Raw genomic sequence first — 23,954 nt, 5'->3', positions numbered from 1 at the left:
TGATACAGCCTTGAAAAATCACCCATGCAGCTTTAAAAACTAATCCACTCAACTGTTTTCCCTGTTAGGCTTCCTACCTTTCCATACTGTTTTACTTTCTTTTGAAAACCAAGTTGAAAAACCTCTAGCTGGTTCTGAAATGATGATGTTACATCTGCCAGAGCTCTTGCTCTAGCTACCGGGAAGTTTACTCCCCCAAAGTGATGTAATCCCCGCCTGATTTGCATGCTGTATAGAAGAGCCAGTGGACCTCCCACATTGTGATGTCAGAGCTGCCTTGCCCAGCCCACTCTTAACCTAGCAAAAATGTCAAACTATAATCTTACATTTCTGAAGAGCCCTACCGATATGTGACAAAGTACAGGCAGAAGCACAGTAACAGCTGCAAAAACTAAAAGCATAAATTTGCAATGACCATGTGTAGACATTAATTGCATGTTTTTACATTAGAAGCAGATGTCTGTCGCAATTAATCGACAACACTACATCAGATTACAAGAAGTATGCAATACCGTAATTTTCTTAAATTACCACTTAAAAAAAGCATGTGGGTGCTGTCATGCAAGTCTGTGAAATATTTTGTGTTTATAGTGCATCATTTGTTAGCTATTTAACCAAACAGGAAGGAAAAATAAGTGGGAGTTTGATGCTTTGCAAAACAGTGATTATTCCCAGTGCTATGGAGCTTGGTTCTAAATTTGACAGGAGGAGTGCAACAAAAAAAGTCTCTCACTGTAAGGAGGGAAAGACTGACAAGAAAACAGTAGATTAGTCTGGTCACCTGCTGTGAGCTGTCAATCACATGCAGATAATGGGTCAAATTACCCTTAGCTCTTTGACAGCTAAGGAAGGTAGGTGTGAAGGGGGAGGGGAGATACCTTGAAGAACTAGATTTCAGCCTTCACAAAAGAAATCAAGTTAGCATTTCTAAGAAGAAAGTGCAATAAAATGCACTTTTCAGTTCTGTTCTGTAGCATTTGCACTGCTTGTGTTTGAAGTAGTCATAGAAAAAGGATAACATTTTAACCAAAAGTAGGTGACTATAACACAGCAGTGAATGCATGTAAAGTCAATCCACTGACAGGAGCTTTAGGGAAAACGTGGCAGATCTGATGCAATTTTTTGGAGACAAACTGCATTCTGGGATATTTAGATGTAGACTAAACAGTCAAAATTATTTCAAGATGCCAGACCCCATGTGGTCAAAGTCAGAAATTGCATATACAAATATCTAAAAAGCTCTAAATAGTCCCAGAGTGGTGTTAAAATATAGGAAACACCAAACCATGATGAAATAAACATGTTTTTTGAGTCTGTGGGCGCGGTTGTCCTTTAAATAATTCTGCATAGGTAGATGCGTTTTTGGGGTTTGGGGAGCAGTAGTTTGCTTTAGTATAGTTCCTAACTTTTCCAGGTTGATTTTAGTTTTGAGGGAGACAACTTTGTGGTCTGCCTTCACCAGTGAGGACAAGACACTGGGGGAGAGTGCAGCACTCTCCCATGTTGGTGAGTACCAATATGTTTGATCCTCTGGTTGGAGAGTGCACTATATGGTCTGGGGTGTTTGTGTTGATAAAGTCCAGGAAACACTGTGCCTGTGAATTAGAGGTAGTATACATTTCCCACTCTATAGAGTGGTAGTTAGTTTCCCATGGATAGGGTATTTGGTTGGATGGTGAGTGCCTCTAGTAGGTCTAGGTAAAAGTTCTAAACTTTGTGGGTCATGGAAGGTTACCTGTTGCTGGCCAAGACATGGTACTACGGAACCTTGACTATGGAGATTTGTACGTGGATGAACTCTAGGACATCATCCTGTTTAACCATGATGATGTAGGGTACAAGGGGCAAGTAGATTGTTTTTATGTTTTCTGGCCTTGGGAATGTTGCTGTTTTGAGTAGTAATCTCCCAAATGTTTAGATGTTTTGTGGTATATCCGATGTACCAGTTATCTGCTGCTTGCATTGTCTGTGTGACAAGCCAGTGCTCCTGCCTTTGGAATGAGAAATGAGGTGATTGATGATGATGATGGTGATGATGATGATGATGAAAGTAATAATAATAATAATATTAATAATAATAATAATAATAATAATAATAATAATAATAAACTGGGTAAACCTACTTTAGAAGTCTCTATCAGTAATGCAAAATTAAACTCTGATTTGGCTGCTTTGTAAATGAAATTTTAGGGGTTTGAGAGAGATTTGGTGTGAGGGAAATATGATTTTTTTTTGGGGGGGCAGCTTGCAAGTTTTGCAGAAACAGACCTGAAGTACTCGAATGAATTCTGTCTGGGAATACTACCTGGAGATCAAGTTTGCTGTCATTAGATGATGCATATATGACAGTGATGCTACTGGTAGGCACATTTGGGTCCTGCAGTCTCATGCTGCACCCCAGAAAGTACTGAATTGCTTTAAACGTTATGCTTACCTGCAGACTATAAATACTCTAGATTGGTAATAAGGTCTTTACAATCTGTGCTACCACTTCAGCAATTTCTGACCATCCAGTGGTAGAGTGGCAGAGGTCCATGGGATTTACTTATAGTCATCCAAAGTAGAGAGCATGGTTTTCACGGACCCATGTGCCTTTGTCATAGTGTGTACATAGTTACCTAACAATGCTAGGGTTTAAATGTACACTTTAACCTTATTAGTTTGTCCTACCTTTTCCAGAATGTTGATAGTTTGCTTTGACCCACATTTATACTTTTAAGAATTTTTTTGCTGATGAATATTTGTTGGTATTAGTTGCTCTTCACTGAATTTTTTTATTTGTTTATATTGCAGTTTTACTGTAGCATAAATACTTTGATATATAAAATAGTTTAACATTTCCCCCTTGGGATCTCCAGAATCAGCCTCATGGTTCCTCTTTCTGCACCCAAACAGCTCATTAATTCCTGTCGCCCATTTATTCTCTCATCAGAAAGTCTATTCCATCTATTCATATCCCCATGGAAGTGAGAATTAAGTGCCTGGGAGTGGTCTGTACTGCAGATCTTGGAGATTTTCCAAACTCCTTCCCCAGCAGCTTCTTTGCTATACTTTGCCACTGTCAGGGGATGCATGCAGATGTCTGTGTATGCCTAGACCTGTGGCCAAGTAGCACAGCATTTGCAGTGTGTGCACATTAACTCATTCAGGTGTCACCAATGCAGAAAGTTAAGGTGTCAGGATATGCAAGCCATAATCAGCCATTCATTTCCATCCTTCCCTGCCCAGTCCCTTCAATGCCTGTATGGCTAGTTGATGACTGGTCATCTGAAGATACTATTCGGGATTTATCCTTTTACACCATAGGACAAACATTTTAGTTATTGTTTTGTGTAATGAATCATGGGGTAAATGGCAGTTGTTGGGAATGCATATGAAGCTTCAAAAGCAAAATTCTCCATTAATCAGATAATAATAAAAATGCTAGACATGTGTACCAACTAGTTATGCAACAGAAATAAAGTACTTTGTGTGTTTAAATGATGTGTAGAAGATAAAGTCATTACTAATAGTGATTCCCTCTCATTGTTTCATAGGGTTGGTATAACTTTGATGTTGAGTGCTACAGGAAATATGGTAGAGTCTGGGGGTAAGTATGTATATACATCTCTGGAATCACAAAAAAAATATCAATGAATGTCAAAATGAATTAAGTACTGCATAAAATTAATTGTCCGTTACATGACATTAAATGCATTTCTGGTTACCGTGCAAAAGTTTTATATTTTTGCTAACTTCATAGATTTTTTGTGAATCGGTGTAATAGGTCAAGAAAATGTATTGCTGTTGATATGTCTATTAGTTTTATATATATATATATATATATATATATATATATATATATATATATATATATATATATATATATATATATATATGTAGTTTCACTTCAGAATCTTGAATTACTGAAATGTCGAATTTCAGTAGCTCGAGACTGAAGTGTCGAAAATGCACTTGTGTGAAAGTGCAGAATCCCGAATGCAGAAATGTTGAATCCGCGGTTGTGGAGGCACGGATGTAGTGTGGGATTCCCTGTGTTCGTGATGTGCTGTGTGGTATGTGGATATAGCTGGATATTTAGGTAAGTGATGCTTTACTAGGGATTTTGGGTAGGGATTTTAGTGTGTGAGAGTGTGTTTGGAGCTTTGAGGTTTGGGTTAGGATAGGTAGGTAAGATTGTGAGTGTGTAAGTGTTGAGAGTGGCGCTATCTGTAAGTATGTGATGTGTGTTTGTGCAAGGGGAGTGTAGAATGTGTAGTGGTGGTTTTTGTGTGTTTGTGTTTTAGTGCGACCTTGGAGTTAGTATATATAAGTAGCGGGGGTGTGGTGTGAAGGGGTGCTTGCCCCCCTGCTTATATGTAAGGTCCACGCATGTGTTTGTTTTGTTGTGTTTGTGTGTGTGTTTTGTTTGTTTGTAGTGTAGGGAGGAAGGTGTATGTGTGCTTGTTTGTGTGTGGAGTGTGTATGTGGGCAGTCACAAATTTGAATTTTGCACTTTTTGGGTTTCGGGTTTTTCAGTGTTCAACTTTACAGTCTCGAGATATGAATTTCAGTATTTCAGTATTTTGGAATTGTAGTACACACACATACACACACATATATAGATAGATATAGATATAGATGCATAGATGTATATGTGTGTGTGTATATATATATATATATATATATGTATATATATATATATATATATATATATATATATATATATTTATATATATATATAAGGGAGGGTAAACTCTACTGCACTGGGTAATATAGGGACAAAGCCCCCACATATGTCCATGGGTTTTGAGCACTTTAGCTTGCTGGTGCAGTGCTACTTCCACAGCAAAGCAGTAGAAGCAGACAAGCAATGCGATTAGAGATGTTGCTAATCAAACTTTGACAGTAAGCAGTGCTGGTGAATTTATTTATAAACACGTGCAGCTGAATAGTTGCATCACTTCTTGTATTGCACTTTACTGGTATTAAATGTAATAAGACCACAACTAGACTTTGTTATGGTGTTGCTGAAAAGAAGCCACAGTTCAATGGAAGTGCAGTGAAAATCTATTGTCAATGCATTGTGAGTTGATGGTTTTCCCTTCCAAAGAGTTATGTTTACAAAGGTACACTGATGTCAGTGTATGAAATTCCATGCTTTGATTATTCAGTGTCATTTCACAGATTACGTCAAAATGTATAGGAGATAAATCACAGAAGATCATATCAAATTTGAATGGTTCTGTTGTTTAAAACACACAAGCCTAGATTTTTAGATGCTTAATGCATTGCATGGTGCAAATTTGCATGAGAAGCAGTGAAGTTCATGGTGTTGGTGATCTAGAGACATTGGTAGCACAGTCATTGTCGGTTCAAAATAATGTAGTATATAGCGTATGCACATAATGACATGGAAAGGTGGAAATCCATGCAAATGAGCCATATTTTGTATGCAAACGTGAAACCCCAACATGGTGCACCAGTTCATAAATGTATAAAAGAGGTGCCCAGTGCTACACTGCATACCCATTTAAGACACCATGAACCGTGATACATGTTAAAGGAGAAATATGCAGTAGCAGCAGCTTTAGAGCTGTAGTTTAGCAACATGTGTTATCAGCTATCCTCAGAGGCAGTACCATAATATTACTCGTTGCAGCTGTCTGCACCAGTAGAGGAAGTACTGACAGTGCCTGACATACCACCACCTGCATGACCAGCACTTTGTGAACCATTTCTGTGTGGACAAGAAGACTGGACAGTGTCCATAACAAGCAGATTTGAGTAGGATATGTGGGATGCCAATACATTTGGATATGAAGGTATCTAGCTTTAACTATCTTGGTTACAGGGATCTTTCAGTCACCTACTAGAAATACATTGGGAGTATGTAGGCATTATTTTCTTGAATCCTGTACCAGTTCTTTGACATTGTTTAACAGCACGTGGAGGAGCATATCTGGTTTCCCAAGACTGTAGAGGAGGGAATCACCTCCATGGGGGCATTTTATGACATAGCCCATTTCCCTGAGGTCCTGGGAGACATAGATTGCATGTACATTGTCATCAAGGCTCCACTTAGTTCAAAGCAATTGGGATACATTGACAGGAAAGGCTACCAGTCCTTTACAAGGCTGGCACTCCACTTAGTCCAAAGCAATTGGGATACATTGACAGGAAAGGCTACCAGTCCTTTAACAAGCTGGCAATCTGTACTACATAGGGGACTATTTTTAAAGTGTCTGTGTATGGCCTGGGCAGGCCTCATGATTCGCACATATGACATACATGTGGCCCTGTGTCAGAAGTTCCTTAAGGGGGATTTCACACAAGATCATCTAGTTGGTAGTTGCACACACAGGCTAGAATGCTAGCTCCACACACACACACACACACACACACACACACACACACACACACACACACACACACACACACACACACACACACACACACACACACACACACACACAGACACACACACACAAGTACTATACATGCAAGGAACAGGCCACATATATACATAATTTGTAGCATACTGCAGTTGATGCCAGCTATATCCTAGAGCCCTGGTTAATGACCACCCACCAACAATCCCCAGACCATATAGAAAATGGTCTATAACATAACATATGGTGGTGCTGGTGTTTGGCCTACCCAGGGGAGGCGTCTTTTGCATAAATACATCAAGAGGGACATTGCAATACAGTTCTAAAATTTGCAGCAAGATTTTTGCTGTGTGTGCAATACTGCATATCAAGGCACTGTGGAAACAGTTGGAGTGGAAGTTTAACATCTGGGCAGGACCATCCATGCTTGCTGTTTCAGCAGTAGAAAGGCTGAGTGAAGACTTAGGTAAGGAACATATGGTAGCAGTACTACCACAACTGAGGCAGAGGCAGGCACAATAACAATATATTGCAGCACTGGCAAAGAGGACATGTCTGGTAAACAACTATGGGCTGCAACACAAGCAACAAAACAAATTGATGTATGTATTATCTCCATCATTCTGTGCAGGACAGGGCACGGACTGGTCATATTGTGTATTGGATATAACCATGCTCATACAGACAAGGGTGGGCAAAACACAACCATCATTACTTGCATAGGGGATTGGGTAGGATACAATGACAGGTGAGTGCAACACTATGAAACAGGGTAGGATCATGGGAGAGATTTAAGGCAAGGGACAAAATGAAGTGTGACTGCAACAGTGTAGGATAGAATAGGGTCATAATGCATATGAATGAACTCAGAAGATCCCTTGGGAGAGAAGGTATAATGTTGATGCTTATGTTTAGCAGTTTTAGGTATCCAAGTACACATTAAACATATGGTTCATTTCAGGCACTGTCTGAAGAAAAGGTAGCTAAGTGACTTTATCAGGGATGCTTACAGGGGACTCATTTTCAAGGTCTCTGGATTTACCATTCTACATGTTGTACTTTGCCCAGGAAAATCAGCAGGTGTTAATTGTTTTTCAAGTCTGATTACTTGTGTCAGAATACAGACTAGAACTTATCACTGCATATTTGACATCTTCAGACAGTTTGTTGCTCTTTCTGTAGTATGTTTCTGGCCCAGAAATTGTAGTTTATTGGCTGTTTGGCAGTTGTTCCATCTCTTTCAACTTTCTGGTTTAAAAGCCCATGTTTGCGCTTGTTTCCCACCTTTCCTGTAACTAGTGTAGTCCAGATACAGATTTGCTGTATCCAGGACAGTTTGTAAGCTTCTGGGCCCCCCAAGCCTTTCTGTGTTGGAGGGAAGCCTTCTAGCTTATCAGTGGGAGTTGTAAGCACTAGGTAGCCTGTCTACCACAAGATCCAGGTACAGATTCTTAGTTTTAGCACTTGAATTTGCTTATTCGTGCTCAGCACTTGTTCAGAACTTGTTAGCACTAAAGCTACAAATTACTACAGCACTCAAACTTTCTCTTTACCTAGAGGAAAACAGTTTTTGTACTTACTTTCCTCACTTGCTTAGAGAAAAACAGCTCTTATACTCACTTTCCTCACTTGTCTAGAGGAAAGGAGTTTTTTATTCAGGCATGTCCAAGGGTCAACTCCCCGTGTTCTCTCCTGTCTATCTGATGAACCTGGGCATCTTGGGGCAATGTAGCAATTGCTTTATGTACACATACAACCCTCTCCTCCTACCACCCAACACCACAACCTGTGAGAGATGCACTTATCTAGCCAAACTGGAGGTAAAGCTCTCTCCAACCAAGACTGAACTTGACAGTCAAGAGGAGAAGGTAAACACTTGCACCACACCACACTCATCACATAGTCCCACTAAACCTACACCACCAAACTCCACACATAGAAACACAAAAACATTCACAGAGGCTCTCAATAATAATCTGCTCAAGCAACAGAGACCTCCAAAGCAGAAACACAAGCAACCTCCACCCCCAACACAACCCAAATGACACATAGCCCACAGACTATAGCCCACAGACTCAGTGTGCCAATGAACCACAGCCCATAAGGCAAAACAACGTACCCAATACACTAGTCATAGGTGACTCTGTAGTCAGGCACACTGATGTCCCACTCACCAAGATAAACAAGGAGAAGGTTACTGTCAGCTGCCAGGATCTGCCACATAACCCATGCACTCAGGTCATTCCACAACAAGCACAAATATGACTCTGTCATTGCCTATGTTGGTGTGAACGACCTGAGACATACCTCCCTGGACTACATGAAAAGAGACATGGAAGAGCTCTCTGATCTTGTAGCCCAGGCAGGTATGACCCTAGCCCTGAGTAGCATCCTGCCATCGCTCATAAGATACCACAGTACAAGTACAAAATAACTGACTTCAACAATTGCTTAAGCTTCTGGTGTCATTCGAAGGGGATCTAGTATCTGTCTGCCTGGGACAACATTGTTGACAGGCCACGATGCTTTGCCAGAGATGGCCTGAACCTGTCACCCCTGGGATTCCGGATACTGGCTAAGGGTCTTGCTGCCCCTATAGTGCCTTTTTTAGGCAAGGTTCAAGTGACAAATTCACCACCATAACAGGAACAGGCAAGCAAAAACTGAGGGTAATGCTACCCAATGCTAGAAGTCTAAATCTCAAAATGCACTCACTCGATGCACTCCTTAAAATGGAAAACACTGATATCTGTGCAGTGGCTGAGACCTGGTTCAAGGATCTAGAGTGCACCCCTGCATTACCAGGCTATAACGTATACCACACTTTTCGACCATCTAACCTGGACCGGAACACCAAAGGTGGAGGTGTGTCCATATTCATTAAGGATATCCAGACCTCCAGGCTAGTTGCGTAGCATAATGCATCCGAGGTTATCCAAGTGCAACTAACTCTGGTCAAAACTGCAATACAAATTATAGCTTGCTACAAATCCCCCACCATGCCCCAGGATTCGCACTCCTCTTTTCTTGATATAATGGAAAATATTAGGGTTCAACCAAACATCCTAATAATGGGCGATTTCAACTACCCCACCATTAACTGGGAAAACTACTTGTGTACCAACTCCTTCACTCAACACTTTCTGGAATTCATAAATTCCAGTACCCTAGTTCAACTTATCCACAGCCCCACCAGGGGCAACAATATCCTAGACCTAGTCATTACCAACATGAGTGACCAGTGTTCCACACCTGAAGTCAACTCCTCGTTGGTCAGATCTGACCATAAGTTAATCACCCTAGATATCCACATCCTGCCCCCACCCACCATTAAGGAAACCACAGGAAAAAAATTCTCCAAAGCCAACTTCATGCTTCTTAAGACAGAAGTGGCGAACTTCATGACACCCATGCAGATGGACAGTACAGTTACGACTGCTGAATCCTACACAAATACACTCTATAAGCACTTACATGAGTGCATGGATCGTGCTATCCCAAACAGAACCAAGACACTATCATTCAAAAAAAGGAAGCCAATCTGGTGGTCCCCTGCCATAAACAAACTCTACAACAGAAGGAATAAACTGTTGCAAAAGAGAGTAAAATCCCATGAGTGGAGGAGCTCCCTGGTCAGCCTCAGTAAGAAGATGAGATCCCTTATAAGATCCTCCAAAGCTAGCTATGAAAGCAAAATCGCTACTGATTCTAAGGTAACCACAAAGCATTCTATACTATGTCAAGAATCTCAATGGCAACACCCAGATCTGCTCTGAGTTACAGCACAATGGCATGAAATTTACAGAAACAGCTGATATTGCCAACATCCTGGCAGATAGGTTCAGTACTAACTTTACCCCCCTCTCACCCCCTAAAGGGTCCATATCTATACAGGAAGAATGCAGAGTCCCTGTAATCACATCTATGCAGGTAAAATCTGCACTTTCTAAAACCAAAAACACAGCATCCATGGGACCGGACAACTTCCCAGGCTGCGTTTTACATGAACTTCAGAAGGAACTGGCTCAGCACCTAAGCGCCATGTTCAGTCGTAGTCTCACATCAGGCTTTGTGCCCAATAAATGGTGTACAGCAACAGTTATCCCACTCCACAAAGGGGGGAGTCACCACTGATTCTGGGAACTATCACCCTATTAGTCTGACGAGCCTGGTCTGCAAGGCCATGGAACGTTTCATCATGGAACTCATAAACAAAGACATTGGTAACCTGCAAACTCTGGACCCCACCCAGTTCGGGTTTGTGAAAGGCAGATCATGCCTTCTGAACCTGATTGACTTCTTTGAGGCAGTCACCAACGAGGGTAAGGTGGTTCACACAGCCTATCTTGATCTCGCCAAGGCTTTCAACACCATCCCTCATTCTGGAATTATAGCTAAACTCACAAAACTAAGTATATATCCCTACGTCACAAGATGGGTTGCCAACTGGCTCACTGAAAGAACACAAACTATAAAAGTTGCTGATGCCAAATCTGACTTCAAACCAGTGACAAGTGGAGTACCACATGGTTCAGTCCTGGGACCTCTCCTGTTTGGTATCTACTTCTGTGAAGTACATGCTAACACAGAAGGCTTCTGGCTAACAAAGTTCACAGATGACTGCAAACTAGGAGCCATAGTCAAGTCCCCAAATGATGTGGACATCCTACAGAAGGGTCTCACTGAGACATATGCCTGGTGTCAGAGGCATGGCCTCAAGCTCAGTACTAAAAAGTGCATTGTCACCCCTTTGGTAAATACTCTGTACCCATGAACTACCACATAAACAGCAGTCTACTTAATACTGAATGTGTGATAAGAGACCTTGGGACCCAGGTGGACAGTAGTCTCTCCTTTGATAATCACATCGCCACAGTAGTTAGGAAATCCTTCTATGTGGCACACCTCATCATGAAAGGGTACTCATCCAAGAAAAAAGAGGTTATCACTAACCTCTACTCGGCACTCATTAGACACATTATAGAGTACAATGCCCTTTTTGGAATGTACCTCACAAGACATATGCAGCATCTGAAAAGGCCACAAAAGTACCTCACAAAGAGGATTACTAGCCTCAAACAGATGCCCTACACTGACCGTCTCAAAAAACTCCAGCTTTACTCTGTATCATATTGCCTACTCTGAGGAGATCTCTGAATAACATATAAAGCTATGTTAAACCCAGAGCTGTTGGACATTCTACATCTGAAGAAATCCCAATCTCTATGAGCTACACGCTCTAGGGACCTAAACCTTGTCACCATAATAAACAGGACATGCTGGAGGGATAGTTTCCTGTCCTAGAGACTTCCTATACTCTGAAACAAGCTACCCATCTACATAAAGCAAAGTTCCTCATTAGCACTCTTCGAGAAAAATCTTGATGAGTGGATGGGAAATAGGAAATACACCCCGGGGATCATTTCTGTGGCTCTGCCCGACAGGGGCACAGGAAATTAACTTTCTTGGGTGGTGTAAGCCAGGGAACCTTGCTGGCTAGGCTTACTTAGGCCCTTGGGACGATAGCCTAGTATTTACCTGTGAACCTATGAACCTATGTACTTTGGAATAAAAGAAATAGGATTTGCTTAATGCCATTGAAGAAAATAATGGTGAATGGGTTGATGACATTTTCTTGAAATTTCTAATTGTGTCAGTCACATGACTGAAACAATGCCAGCATACCTCTCAACCTCTTAGAGCAATACATCTTGACAAAGTCATAAATAAAATTGAGTCAAAGGTCCAAAAATAGGGACAATTTTAAATATTTCTCTTACAAATTTAGAAAGTTGATAGAATAAGAATAACAATGTTTTCATTAGCATGAATTTTCTGAATGGTATGAAGTCTGAAACTCAAATGTCTGTCATTATTTTTTAACTTCAGTCTTTAATGATTGCAACTAATTTGCCAGAAAACAATTTTATGAAAAACGGACCAAAAATATGAGGCAAAAATCTGGACATTCTGCGAAAATCTGTACAGTTGAGAGGTATAAATGATAGAAGACTGGCAAAGGCACCATGGTGGATGGCTGATTAAGACATTGCTTTCATGAATTAATGGTGAAAGGTTAAGTCCTGACCCCCACTCACCATATTGCAGTGTGTATATTCTCCTCATGTTTGTGTGTGTTTTTTTTTTTTTTTTTTTTGTATACTATGATTTCCTTTCACCTCCCAAACATATGCTGCTTGTTTGCTTATACTAGGCCAAAGCTGAAAAGGGACCAGGACAAATTGGTTCACTTATTTGGTTCACAAAAGAAAAAATGAAAAAAAAAATAAAAGTGCCCAAATACAAGGCCAAGCATCAGCACACTGTGCAGACCAGCCAGTATAAATTGTTACATGGAATGGCTCTTAAGAGATGATACTGTGGAATCAGTTGGGCTAATGTAAGCTATGCATTTCTGTAGAGCTCATTCCCATATCTGTATCAAGTGTGAGCCCACCCTTTTCTGGCCTCCCTTAATTGAGAGGAAAGTCTGTACAGTCATTTAAAAGTAGTGGCTCTAGGAAAACAGTTACAAAGTCAGAAGCACCAAATATAAGCTATAACTATTTACTGTGGTCTCTTAAAATTACACTTTAAGCACTTTGGTATGCTTATGTTCATGCAACATCATACTATATAGACCAACCGGTCAGAATAGATCATAGCAGGTTGCTGCATGAAGCTGCAGTGCTGCTGAAGGCTATACCTTTGTATGCTTCTGCTTTGCACATCTGTGTATAATATGAGCCCTCCTTTTTTTGCTGCCTCTGCAAACAGATAGTAGTTTCTCCCATAGGAACTAAATCCAATCTGCCTTCATTCATTGTGATCTTTGTAAATGTCTCTTTCCGAGACAGTTTTACATGTGCCCGTGCCTCTGCATTCTTTCTCTGTAGTATCTATTTTTAGCAGTCCCCAGCAGCTCTCATATTAATTTTGCTATCGTATATGTGCATCTGCTGCCACTCCTGCTGTCCCTTGTACTGTATTGTCACTGCGTTGTAAGGGTGAATAATTTCAGAATAGAAGTTTCAGATTTACCCCATTACATTTTCCCACTTTGGAACCTTTGTTATGATTATTGCTACATCATAAATTATCTAATTATTTATTTTTTTTATTTTACATTTGTTGACCGGGTTAGTCTGACTGAGCTAAGTGGCTCATTTTCAGCAGAGACCTGGGGAGAAAAGCTCCGACAGTGAAATACAAACATTTTTTGAAGATGAAAACAATGATTATTATTAAATGCAACATATTCTAGCAATGAGATGTTATATTTAAACACCGGAGTAAAAACAAACATAGCAGATAGAGAAACAAAAAGAAATACATATGCACATATATATATATACAGGGCTGCAGAGTTGTAAAAAATATATTGTTGACAGCTTGGCTTGGAGATTTGATAGAGGTGAAAAGTGGAGGAAGGGATTAGAGGAAGAGTAATTCCTAATGGGGGTAGAAAGTGTAAGCCAAAGATGACAGTTTATATAAAAAAGCTCATAAAAAGGGGGTAGAGGGATTATGTCAGAAGAGTGTGTTTTGGAGGGGAAGTGTTTAAATAGGGGTAAAAGTAGCCAAGGGAAACAGTTTAAGGATGTGTGCAGTGGCAGGACCAGTGAATTTGTAGGTATTTTAAGGTGGCTGTTTTGAATGTTTTTGGGTGCATGAGGGATCTAATTTCAAGGGGGAGTTTGTTCCAAGATATGGCAGGGTTGTGGCTATAGGGGTTGCAGCCAGTTTTGGTCCTGAGTTTATATATCTGTAGTGGGTCTTGGTCAGAGCTACGTAGACCCCTTGTTGGGGAGTATTTTGGCATTATAGGAGTGAGACTAGGACAGAAAGAGTGCAAATATAAAGTTGAGTGGATTATCTGTAGTTGAGAGATGAGAAGCTGGTGGGGTCATTCTAGCCAGTCTAAGAGCCTTAGGGAGAGACAGTGGTGTGACCTGTGAGGTTGATGAGCAGCGAACCTAGCCACCTTATTGTAGGTTGATTCCAGTTTAGCTAAGAGAGAGGAATTTAGGTTAGTAAGAATGTGACAGCTACATGAAAGAGTAGGAAGGAGGTAAGCATGTGGCAGACTTCATTTAGCTTTGTTAGTTGAGGTTTTTGTTGCGGTAAAGGAGTTCAAGTTTTTGGACATCAAAACATTTAGAGACCACAGCAGAAAAGCAATAATTTAAAAAGGTTTTCATTATTAGCTTGTATTATAAATTGTGCATTTATCTATATGTTAACAGAGTCATGATCATTTTTGGCAATAAAAAGATTTTAAGCAGTAACACATTTATAATGAGCCCTGCATCTCTAAATGCAGGTGAATCAGGATAATATACTTTTGTACTGGAATCAAAATACAGTAGCCTACACGTGCATTAAGCTTTATTTATAGGTTGCATCCAAAAATCTCTAATTATGGAGATAAATGTACGTTTGTATGATGGCCATTTTGCTTCTACATAGAACTGTGCAGTGACTTCAGAATGGAGTATTTAATAATTTTTACTAGCACCTAGCTGTTGAGGTTTACAATGATTTCATTGGGAGGCTAAAGTGTAGCTAAAATAGGTTCATACTATTTCTTTTTTTTAACTGAAACGTTATTACATTTTTAGAAATGTTACATATATGTTGATATTATTTCTGTTGACTGCCACACTTCATTAACAGACATCACCATATTTACATCTTAACTTTCATTTACATAACTTATTCTGTCATTTTTCACACTAATATGTTGTGTTTAGAAAGATTGCTGTAAAACAGTTATGAAGAATGTTGCTCATTAGATTTTAGACAGCAAATTGAGAAGTTTAGCTTATTTTCTGTTACTTCAAGAAACAGTACACAAGTGGAAATGTCACTTACTTCTCTACTTTTATTGTTTTTCCAACTTCCCACATTCCTTGGATGCCTCTGGCAACTATTAACAACTGGCAGAGAGTTATTACTTAAAATATATTGAAATTTACCCAAAATCGAGTTTCCATTCTAAATGAGGGTAAGCAAAGCTTAATGCCCATCCCCACTGAGGCATTAAGCTAAAAGCTTCTGAATTTCTAACCACAGGACTTGACTTTAACTGATTGGATCACTCTCTTGCAAGTCTGCTATATTTACCTCAGAGCTACATCCACCCAGGGTCTTTTGTTCAAGATTCTGTGAAGTGTGGGATACAGGTCTTTCATCAAAAATGGAAAAAGTGTTTTATTTAAATTCTGCTTAAATATTTTGTTGCACTTACAGTGATCTGTGTGGTGGTACTTTTTTGTACTTTTTCTGCTATTTGTCCATTTTTCTATTTGCATTTTTTAGTTTCTTTTGGGACCTTAGTATTGTACCTTCATGGTAGTTGTGGAAAGATTGTGTATTACTGCAAGAGTTTAGCATTGCTTATACATCGTACTGCACTTCTGTTTCCATAAGTAGATTTACATGTAAAGGGTAGCTTGTTAGCTACTAGTGGCAGTATTGTGAATTCTGCTCAAGGATTTGTGCTACAGTACTTTTTATACAGTACTTTTTAAAGCTGTATATACCTAGTTAATGTTGCACGACAGTGCCTTTCTGTTTACTTTGCTACTCCTTTTTCACTGTTCTTTGAGTCTGCCTCAGGCCCCAATGAGACATTAAGCTAAAAGTTTCTGAAATTCTAACCATATGACTTTTTCTCCAACCCTCCCACCTTTGTCCTTTGGTTTTAAAAGGATGTGTCTGTGGATTCTGCCTTTTACGGTAATCTGACTTACAAAATCCCTCCCTCCCCTTCCATTCATATTGTCAGTTGTGTAACCTATTTAAGTATTTCCCCAGCCATTGTTTTCCATAATACTAAGTGTCCACCCAGCAAACCAGTATTGCACTTCAGCAAGCCCCCCCTTACTGCAAAGTGTCTCCTGCTCATTTTCCCAGAGCTCCCATCTGCTTAGCACCCTTGACACACTCTGAGGGGGTCTTGAGTTAATCCTGCTCCATCACTGGCAAATAAGATATTTATTTTATTGTTTGCACTTCAATTAAATGTTTAGAGTACTTCTGCTTTATTTTTGCTTTATATGTTGATTTTGCCTTTAAATTATTCCAAAGGACCCTAATACTTGAAATTACCTTGTCAAGGTAGTTTAAGTTTTGTTGTCACATTATACTCACAAGCAGTCTTTCTTGGTGTTAGTACATCAAGAGGTTAGCTGTGCTGTGTATAGACACAAATGGCCAGAAAGTAAATTTTATCTATAAAACTTCCCTTAGAACTGAAACCTCTTACTTAGTGTGTCCAAAACAAAGCCATTGTGGGGAGACAAGCTTAGAACCTCTAGTCTGCACATTACTTAGCACTACTATCAAATGTTAGCATAAGCTAACCTAATTTAGTGCCAAACGACTGAGACCACCCAAAGAAACCTCTGTATGACTCAGTTGATGATCTACTATGACTCACCCAAATACAGGTCCAGACAACATGGACATGCAATTTCCAAATGAATCCATAGCTAGCTTGGCAGATGTAGGTATCCTGAGACAATGTAGCAGTTGTCTCATGTTCACAGATAGCTATTTAATCCATAAAAAATACAAGCACAATATGCAAAAGATGCACATACACAGTTTTACTAAAGGCAAAAATCTCACATACAAAGTTTTCATGAACACACACACACACACACACACACACACACACACACACACACACACACACACACACACACACACACACACACACACACACACACACACACACACACTCTATCTACCACACATAGTGTCCACCACACACATAGACCAGTAGACGGTAATGCCTATCCTCAGCAGTCTCCAAAGCATTCACCAAAAGCAACACCAAACACCACCCATACTTCTACACCAAGTGGACCCCAAGAGCAAAGCCCATATGGCATGCCAACACATTACCAAAGACTCTTGTCATAGGGGACTCCATCATATAACATACAAATGCCTCACTCAGCAGATTGAACCATGAGAAGATAATGGTTAGTTGCTTATCTGGAGCAAGGTTCTGCCAAGTTACACACATGCTGAAGTCACTACACTACAAGTACCAGTATTTCAACAAGGAGCCGTTTCATGCTTATTATTCAGAAAATGCATAATGGTCCAGCTGTTGTTCTATTAATTTTGTAAGTGAACTTGAACAATATTTAAAAACTGTCCCTGATTTTCATCTTCTGTCCCCTGATGTTATTTTAAAATGTGTGTAGAATTCATAAGCAAAGAGTTCAGAAGTGTGCTGCTGTTCACTTAACAGTGCTAACCAAGTGGTTTATCTGCATTTAAAACCAATTAAACACTTTATGCTTCTACACTTTCTCCCCCCTCTCTCTCTCTTTCTCTCTCTATTTTCTATAATTGGTACTACACAGAGCAGATAAACATCCACTCATAATAAAGAATTATGAATAGGTCTAAGGTCATTACCCTCTATTATGTGTTCTCTACATGGATGCCAACATTCACCTCTTGAGCTTCACTGTAAAGGTGAATTTATATAAAACATTTATATAAGGTAATTCATGAATAGCTCCTTTATATAATTGTGTGCCTAACAGTACTTTATACTACATACAAGCTGTGACATAATTGGTAATTTAGATACTTATATAAGTTTAATAATGATTGAATGTATAACATGCTTGACTGAACAGTCTGTAAAATGTTTGCAACATGTATTGATATTATGATTTTTCCTGTATTATTTTCTTCTGTATGTTGTGCTTGGAGCTTTTCTCCCCGGGCCTCCGCTGAAAATGGACATATATCCAATCGGACTATCCTGGTCAACAAATGTAAAATAAAATAAAATGAATAAATAAATTTCATGGTATCCATATTTCAGTGAAGCTGGGTATGATTGGGTATTCCATCACAATCCTCTTTATTTGAAGGAAATGTTCTAAAACGCCTGGAAGTAACAACACAGAACAATCCTGCTTGTCAAAAATAAAGTTCCTGGGTAACGAGATAGTGCTTTTTAATGGAACATTAAAGTCAGTCTCTCATTCTTTCTCTCTAATTACTAAAATGATACATGGTTGCTGCTGCCCTGTTGTATAGGGAGATAAAGCCCTCACAGATACCTAGAAGACCTATCTTGGTTCACTTAGTGAAGCAGGTACTGGAGAGATATCGTCATAGGAAATGGGAGTAAACAGTCAACTCTGGCTCACCTGTGTTGGGTGAACAGAAATTGTATGCCTTTTGCACCATTGACTTCAGCTGGAAGGTGAAGGTATTACAGTGGTAGTTACCATTGGTGGGGGGAATATATGCAGAGTGATACCAGGTGGTGGTCCACAACTATAGGAAGGTTCACTCATAGACAGTTCCCTAATAAATAAGCTACATCCACCAGCTGCTGTGTGGGTTGGATAAGATGGGGAAGGATTGGACGCTTTCGTATATGATGGCCTGCTAGGGAATTCTTGGGCCTATAGGCTCTCACTGCTGTTAAAGAATGAATTGACCATCAATTTCACACCCTGGACAGAAAATGAATAGGCCATCTGGTTCACATCTTAGACAGGATGGGCCATTGGTTCACACCCTGGACAAGGAATGAATGGACCATCGGTTCACAGAGTGGACAAGGAATGAATGGACAATTGAGTTCACACCCGGGACAGAGAATGAATGGAGTGGCTTTCTCCCAGATCTATGGAATAAATGGGTTCACAGGGTGCCAGTGGGTGTCTTCTAGGCTGAAGGGGTGAGGATGAAAAAAGAAATAAAAACAGATATATGGTTATACCTTGTGTTTTTGATGGTTTAAAGGAGTTGGGATCATGTGACAAAGGTAGATAACTATGTCTCAGACGTGTATCAGAAAACCATGAAAATAAGGGATTTTCTTGCAGTAAAGCAGTGTGTAATGTAGGGACTCATGAATACATACTTCATGCCAAACTATTATATTAACTTCTTTCAATAAGGCTATGCAGCTCAGACATGTTTTTTTTCCCTTTAATATATTTTATCACGCAAATAAATTTACCTGATTGGGTGCAGCCAGACAGGAATGAATGTTGTAGTTTAATTTCTGCCTTCCTTTGGTTATGTGACATTTTTTATATATTCAATTTTACATAAACATAATAGTTCTGCTCATTTCTATACCCAAATATTGCATTTCAGCCTTACAGTGCACATTAAGCTTATCACTGTTTTTATTTTATCCACCCTGCCTTGAATCACTGTCCGTACCTTTTTCTTTAGCTATAACTTTTACACAAAAATGCATCCATTTTATTTTATATGATTTCTGGGGTAGAACCTTGATCTTCAGAACCCTTTTCAAGGTTCAGCCTGGGAACAGTGTCTGAGTCACACAGTTAGGCAATGGATGCCGAGAGAATCAAATCTTTCACTTCTAGACCTCAGGGAGCAGCTCCTTAACCCACTACATCAACTTCCACACATAAAAAGTCATGAAAGATGTAAGATAGTCCCTCTGTTACTTAGCATTATAAAGATGCCAGTAGGAAGAAGGCAATGGAGAGCTGCATAGTAATAAATGGAAATGTATGCAGTGACCATAGAATAAAAGCTTAGTACAGCTCACCTGTATCTCTCATTTAGTACTGCCAGCTCACCAGTAACTCTCATTTAGTACTGCCAGCTCACCTGTAACTCTCATTTAGTACTGCCAGCTCACCAGTAACTCTCATTTAGTACTGCCAGCTCACCTGTAACTCTCATTTAGTACTGTCAGCTCACCCGTAACTCTCATTTAGTACTGCCAGCTCACCCGCAACTCTCATTTAGTACTGCCAGCTCACCAGTAACTCTCATTTAGTACTGCCAGCTCACCCGTAACTCTCATTTAGTACTGCCATCTCACCTATAACTCTCATTTAGTACTGCCCAGTGTAACTTCACGACTCTAGTTCATCTGATAACCTGTTTATAACATGTGCTTCTGGTCATTAGTTGTTTCTGTTCTTTTCTTTACATTTGATACTACACTTCAGAAACTCTTCTATCTAATGCTGTAACCCAGTTTGCCAATAGGCCCACCACTGCTTTCTGTTTACTTTTTTCCTCCAAAAGACTGTCAGTTTAGAATGACCTCGTTTTGCCTTTCCAGTTTCTTCCCCACATGTGATCTGGTTTGCCTTGTATATATATATGTATATATATATAACACATACACACAAACACATATACACACTCTCACATTAACATATATATTTATGTACTGTGTGTGTGTGTGTGTGTGTGTGTGTGTGTGTGTCTGAATTGTTTCTTAATATCTCTGTATTTGTTAAAATGAGAAGGATTAAATTGTTTGGTCAATTACCATTTCATCAATCTACTTGCAGCAGTTCTGTGCATGACTCAAGAACAGCAGGTTCAAGGAAGGTTATCCTTTACCCCACTGTTGTGTGATCTTAGCAGGGGGTGTGGGTGCCCCATATACACATGTGGGTGCAGGAAGGACTTCCCACCTACAAAATATTTAATTTTGTGTTTTTATTTAAGTATTTTTTTCAACTTAATATTCTCTTGATGTAAGCTAATTGACAGAATGCTAGACATTTTGATTTTAAGTGAGATACTCATATACATGTATGTATGTGTGTACATCTATCTATCTATCTATATATATATATATATATATATATATCTATATATCTATATATATATATATATATATATATATATATCTATCTGTATCTATATCTATATATATATATATATATATATATATATATATATATATATATATATATATATATATATATATATATAGATATATATATAAACGTTTATAATGAATAGCCGCTAGTGAGTTTGACTGAAACACAAAACATTGAACAAACTCAATAGTGACTACCACTAATCTTCACTAAAGTCATTGCAAAAAAGTATTAGCAAATGTAAACTAATAGATTAAAGTTGTGAATATGAAAGTAAAACAAAAAAATGGCTTTTTACACCTCCTACACGGGGGCTCTGCACTCCCACATCCCTGGAAAGTAAATATATTAACTACAGGTTGCAAAAACTTGGAAAAAGAGCAAAAATCCTTGCTTGAGTTATGTACACTGAATATAATGGGGTTCACCACACAAAAAAATGCTTGAAGTAATAACTCTTATAACACTCGTATGTATGTATATGTATATATATATATATATATATATATATATATATATATATATATATATATATATATATATATATATACACATTTATAAATATACATATCTATAAATACATATATATATATATATATATATATATATAAATATATATATATATATATATATATATAGAGAGAGAGAGAGACAGAGAGAGGTATACTTAATTTGATCTAATACTAATAATAGTGACCACAAAAATGTCTAACAAAAAATGTCTAACTACAAAATATCAACTGTAATGAACACATCCAAAACTATTTATGTAGGGGACATGCCCCCTCCCTATGTGGGGATTCAGCTGTTTAAATATACCAACACTGAGATTGCACTGCATTGGGGAAAGGACATTTAAGTAAGCCCATATATGTGTGTGTGTGTATATAAATGTGTGTGTGTGTGTTTGTGTGTGTATGTATATATATATATATATATATATATATATATATATATATATATATATATATGCACACACACACACACACACACACACACACACACACACACACACACACACACACACACACACACAATGTTTCCTTTACCACATTTTACAAGTCTCCAAGGAACATTTTGTAATTTCCTATAGATTAAACAAAATGTTCCTTAAAACAAAAGCATCAAACTTTAATTTTTTCTTGCTGTTGTTGGAACTTGTAAGTTTGTGAGCTTTCCTGCACCAGCCTCCACTAAAAAGAGGTCTTGCATGGCCCATCTGGACCATCCCAATAATCTGACATAAATGTTGTTGTTGTTGTGTCTTTCGGCTTTTCCCGGTTAGGGGTCGCCACAGCGGAACTCCGGTCCGCTAATGATTGGCAGTAGATTTTTACATGCTGATTTGCCAGGTCTGATGCACAACCTTCAACGAAGGTACGCCCATTCATGCATGTCTCCACACAGAAGACGCTCTAGCTGAGAATCGAACCGGACAGCGTCTTACTATGAGGCGACAATGCTACCGCAGCAACACCACCACAGTTCAGTAATCTGACATAAATAATCACGTTGAGGTGATTTTTCACAGTGCTCATTCTTACTATTTATTCATTTTAGTAAAATGACATAAATAATCACATCGAGGTGATTTTTCACAGTGCTCATTCTTACTATTTATTAATTTTAGTAATCTGACATAAATAATCACGTTGAGGTGATTTTTCACAGTGCTCATTCTTCCTATTTATTAATTTTAGTAATCTGACATAAATAATCACGTCGAGGTGATTTTTCACAGTGCTCATTCTTACTATTTATTAATTTTAGTAATCCGACATAAATAATCACATCAAGGTGATTTTTCACAGTGCTCATCTCCGTTGCTTATTTTAAAGCTGTCTCGCTATGTTAAACCCATTTAACATAGTGAAACAGTAAAAAGTAACGGAGATCTTGCTTTTTCCGTTGCTTTTGCCCACAGCTCTGATGTACTGCATAGGCATACGCATGCGCAGTACATCAGAACTGCCGCAGAATACCAGACAGCTGCGGAAGGGCAGCAAGGAGGCATTATACAATGCCATTATTTAAGAAAAGTAATTATTTTTTTTTCTTAAATAATATTGTATAATAGCAATAACCCACACCTGGGTGTGGGTAATGCTGGATTTACCCACATACCCACGGTTGGCTTCGTTTGGCCACTCGGGCTTCGCCCTCGTGACCAAACCACTCCAACCTTGGGTAAATCCAGCATTACCCACACCCAGGCATGGGTTATTGCTAAATTACTCCCTATATAAACAAGAAAGAGCAGAGACATTTACCACTGCTCATATAAGAAAAGAATAGTTTTTGCAACCTGTAGTTAATATATTTACTTTCCAGCATTTTTTTGTGTGGTGAACCCCATTATATTCAGTGTACATAACTCAAGCAAGGATTTTTGCTCTTTTTCCAAGTTTTTGCAACCTGTAGTTAATATATTTACTTTCCAGGGATGTGGGAGTGCAGAGCCCCCGTGTAGGAGGTGTAAAAAGCCATTTTTTTGTTTTATTTATTGGGAGGGTGGCCTAATGGTTAAGGTGTTTGCCTTACAAACGCAAGGTATAGGGTTTGAATCTCACAGGGGATAATTGGCTAGGCTTAAAATGGCTCACAAGGGCAGTTAGCCTAGTATGAACCTATGAAACTATGAAACTATACCCTCCCCTAAGGTAAATTAACTAGCCTACTTAAATTAATACTAAACACACTACAGATTGAATGACTAAGTTAAATGTCTAATATTGCACTTGAGTGAGTTAAATAATACTGACTATGGATATAATAAATAAATATTGTACTTGCTTAGAGTATACGTAAGTGTATATTGCACAAATAAACTGTGGTGGTGGTGCTGCAGTAGCGTTGTCGCCTCACAGTTAGAAGTTGTCCTGTTCGATTCTCAGCTAGAGCGTCTTCTGTGTGGAGACATGCGTGA

General features: G+C 38.9%; 1 protein-coding gene across 1 annotated transcript in view; it reads left to right on the top strand.

Moving 5' to 3' along the window:
• Window positions 1–23,954, top strand: part of LOC122816455 (cytochrome P450 3A24-like) — a 519,725-nt gene that overhangs the window by 80,582 nt on the left and 415,189 nt on the right. The window contains exon 3 of the mRNA XM_044089263.1: window positions 3,537–3,589. Within this exon, the coding sequence (XP_043945198.1) occupies window positions 3,537–3,589 (53 nt within the window). The remainder of the gene's footprint in view (window positions 1–3,536; window positions 3,590–23,954) is intronic.

The sequence above is a fragment of the Protopterus annectens genome, chromosome 12.part0 (genome assembly GCF_019279795.1).
Source record: "Protopterus annectens isolate FY-2018-M chromosome 12.part0, PAN1.0, whole genome shotgun sequence".
NCBI lineage: Eukaryota > Metazoa > Chordata > Ceratodontiformes > Protopteridae > Protopterus > Protopterus annectens.
This window is presented reverse-complemented; position numbering and strand designations above follow the sequence as displayed.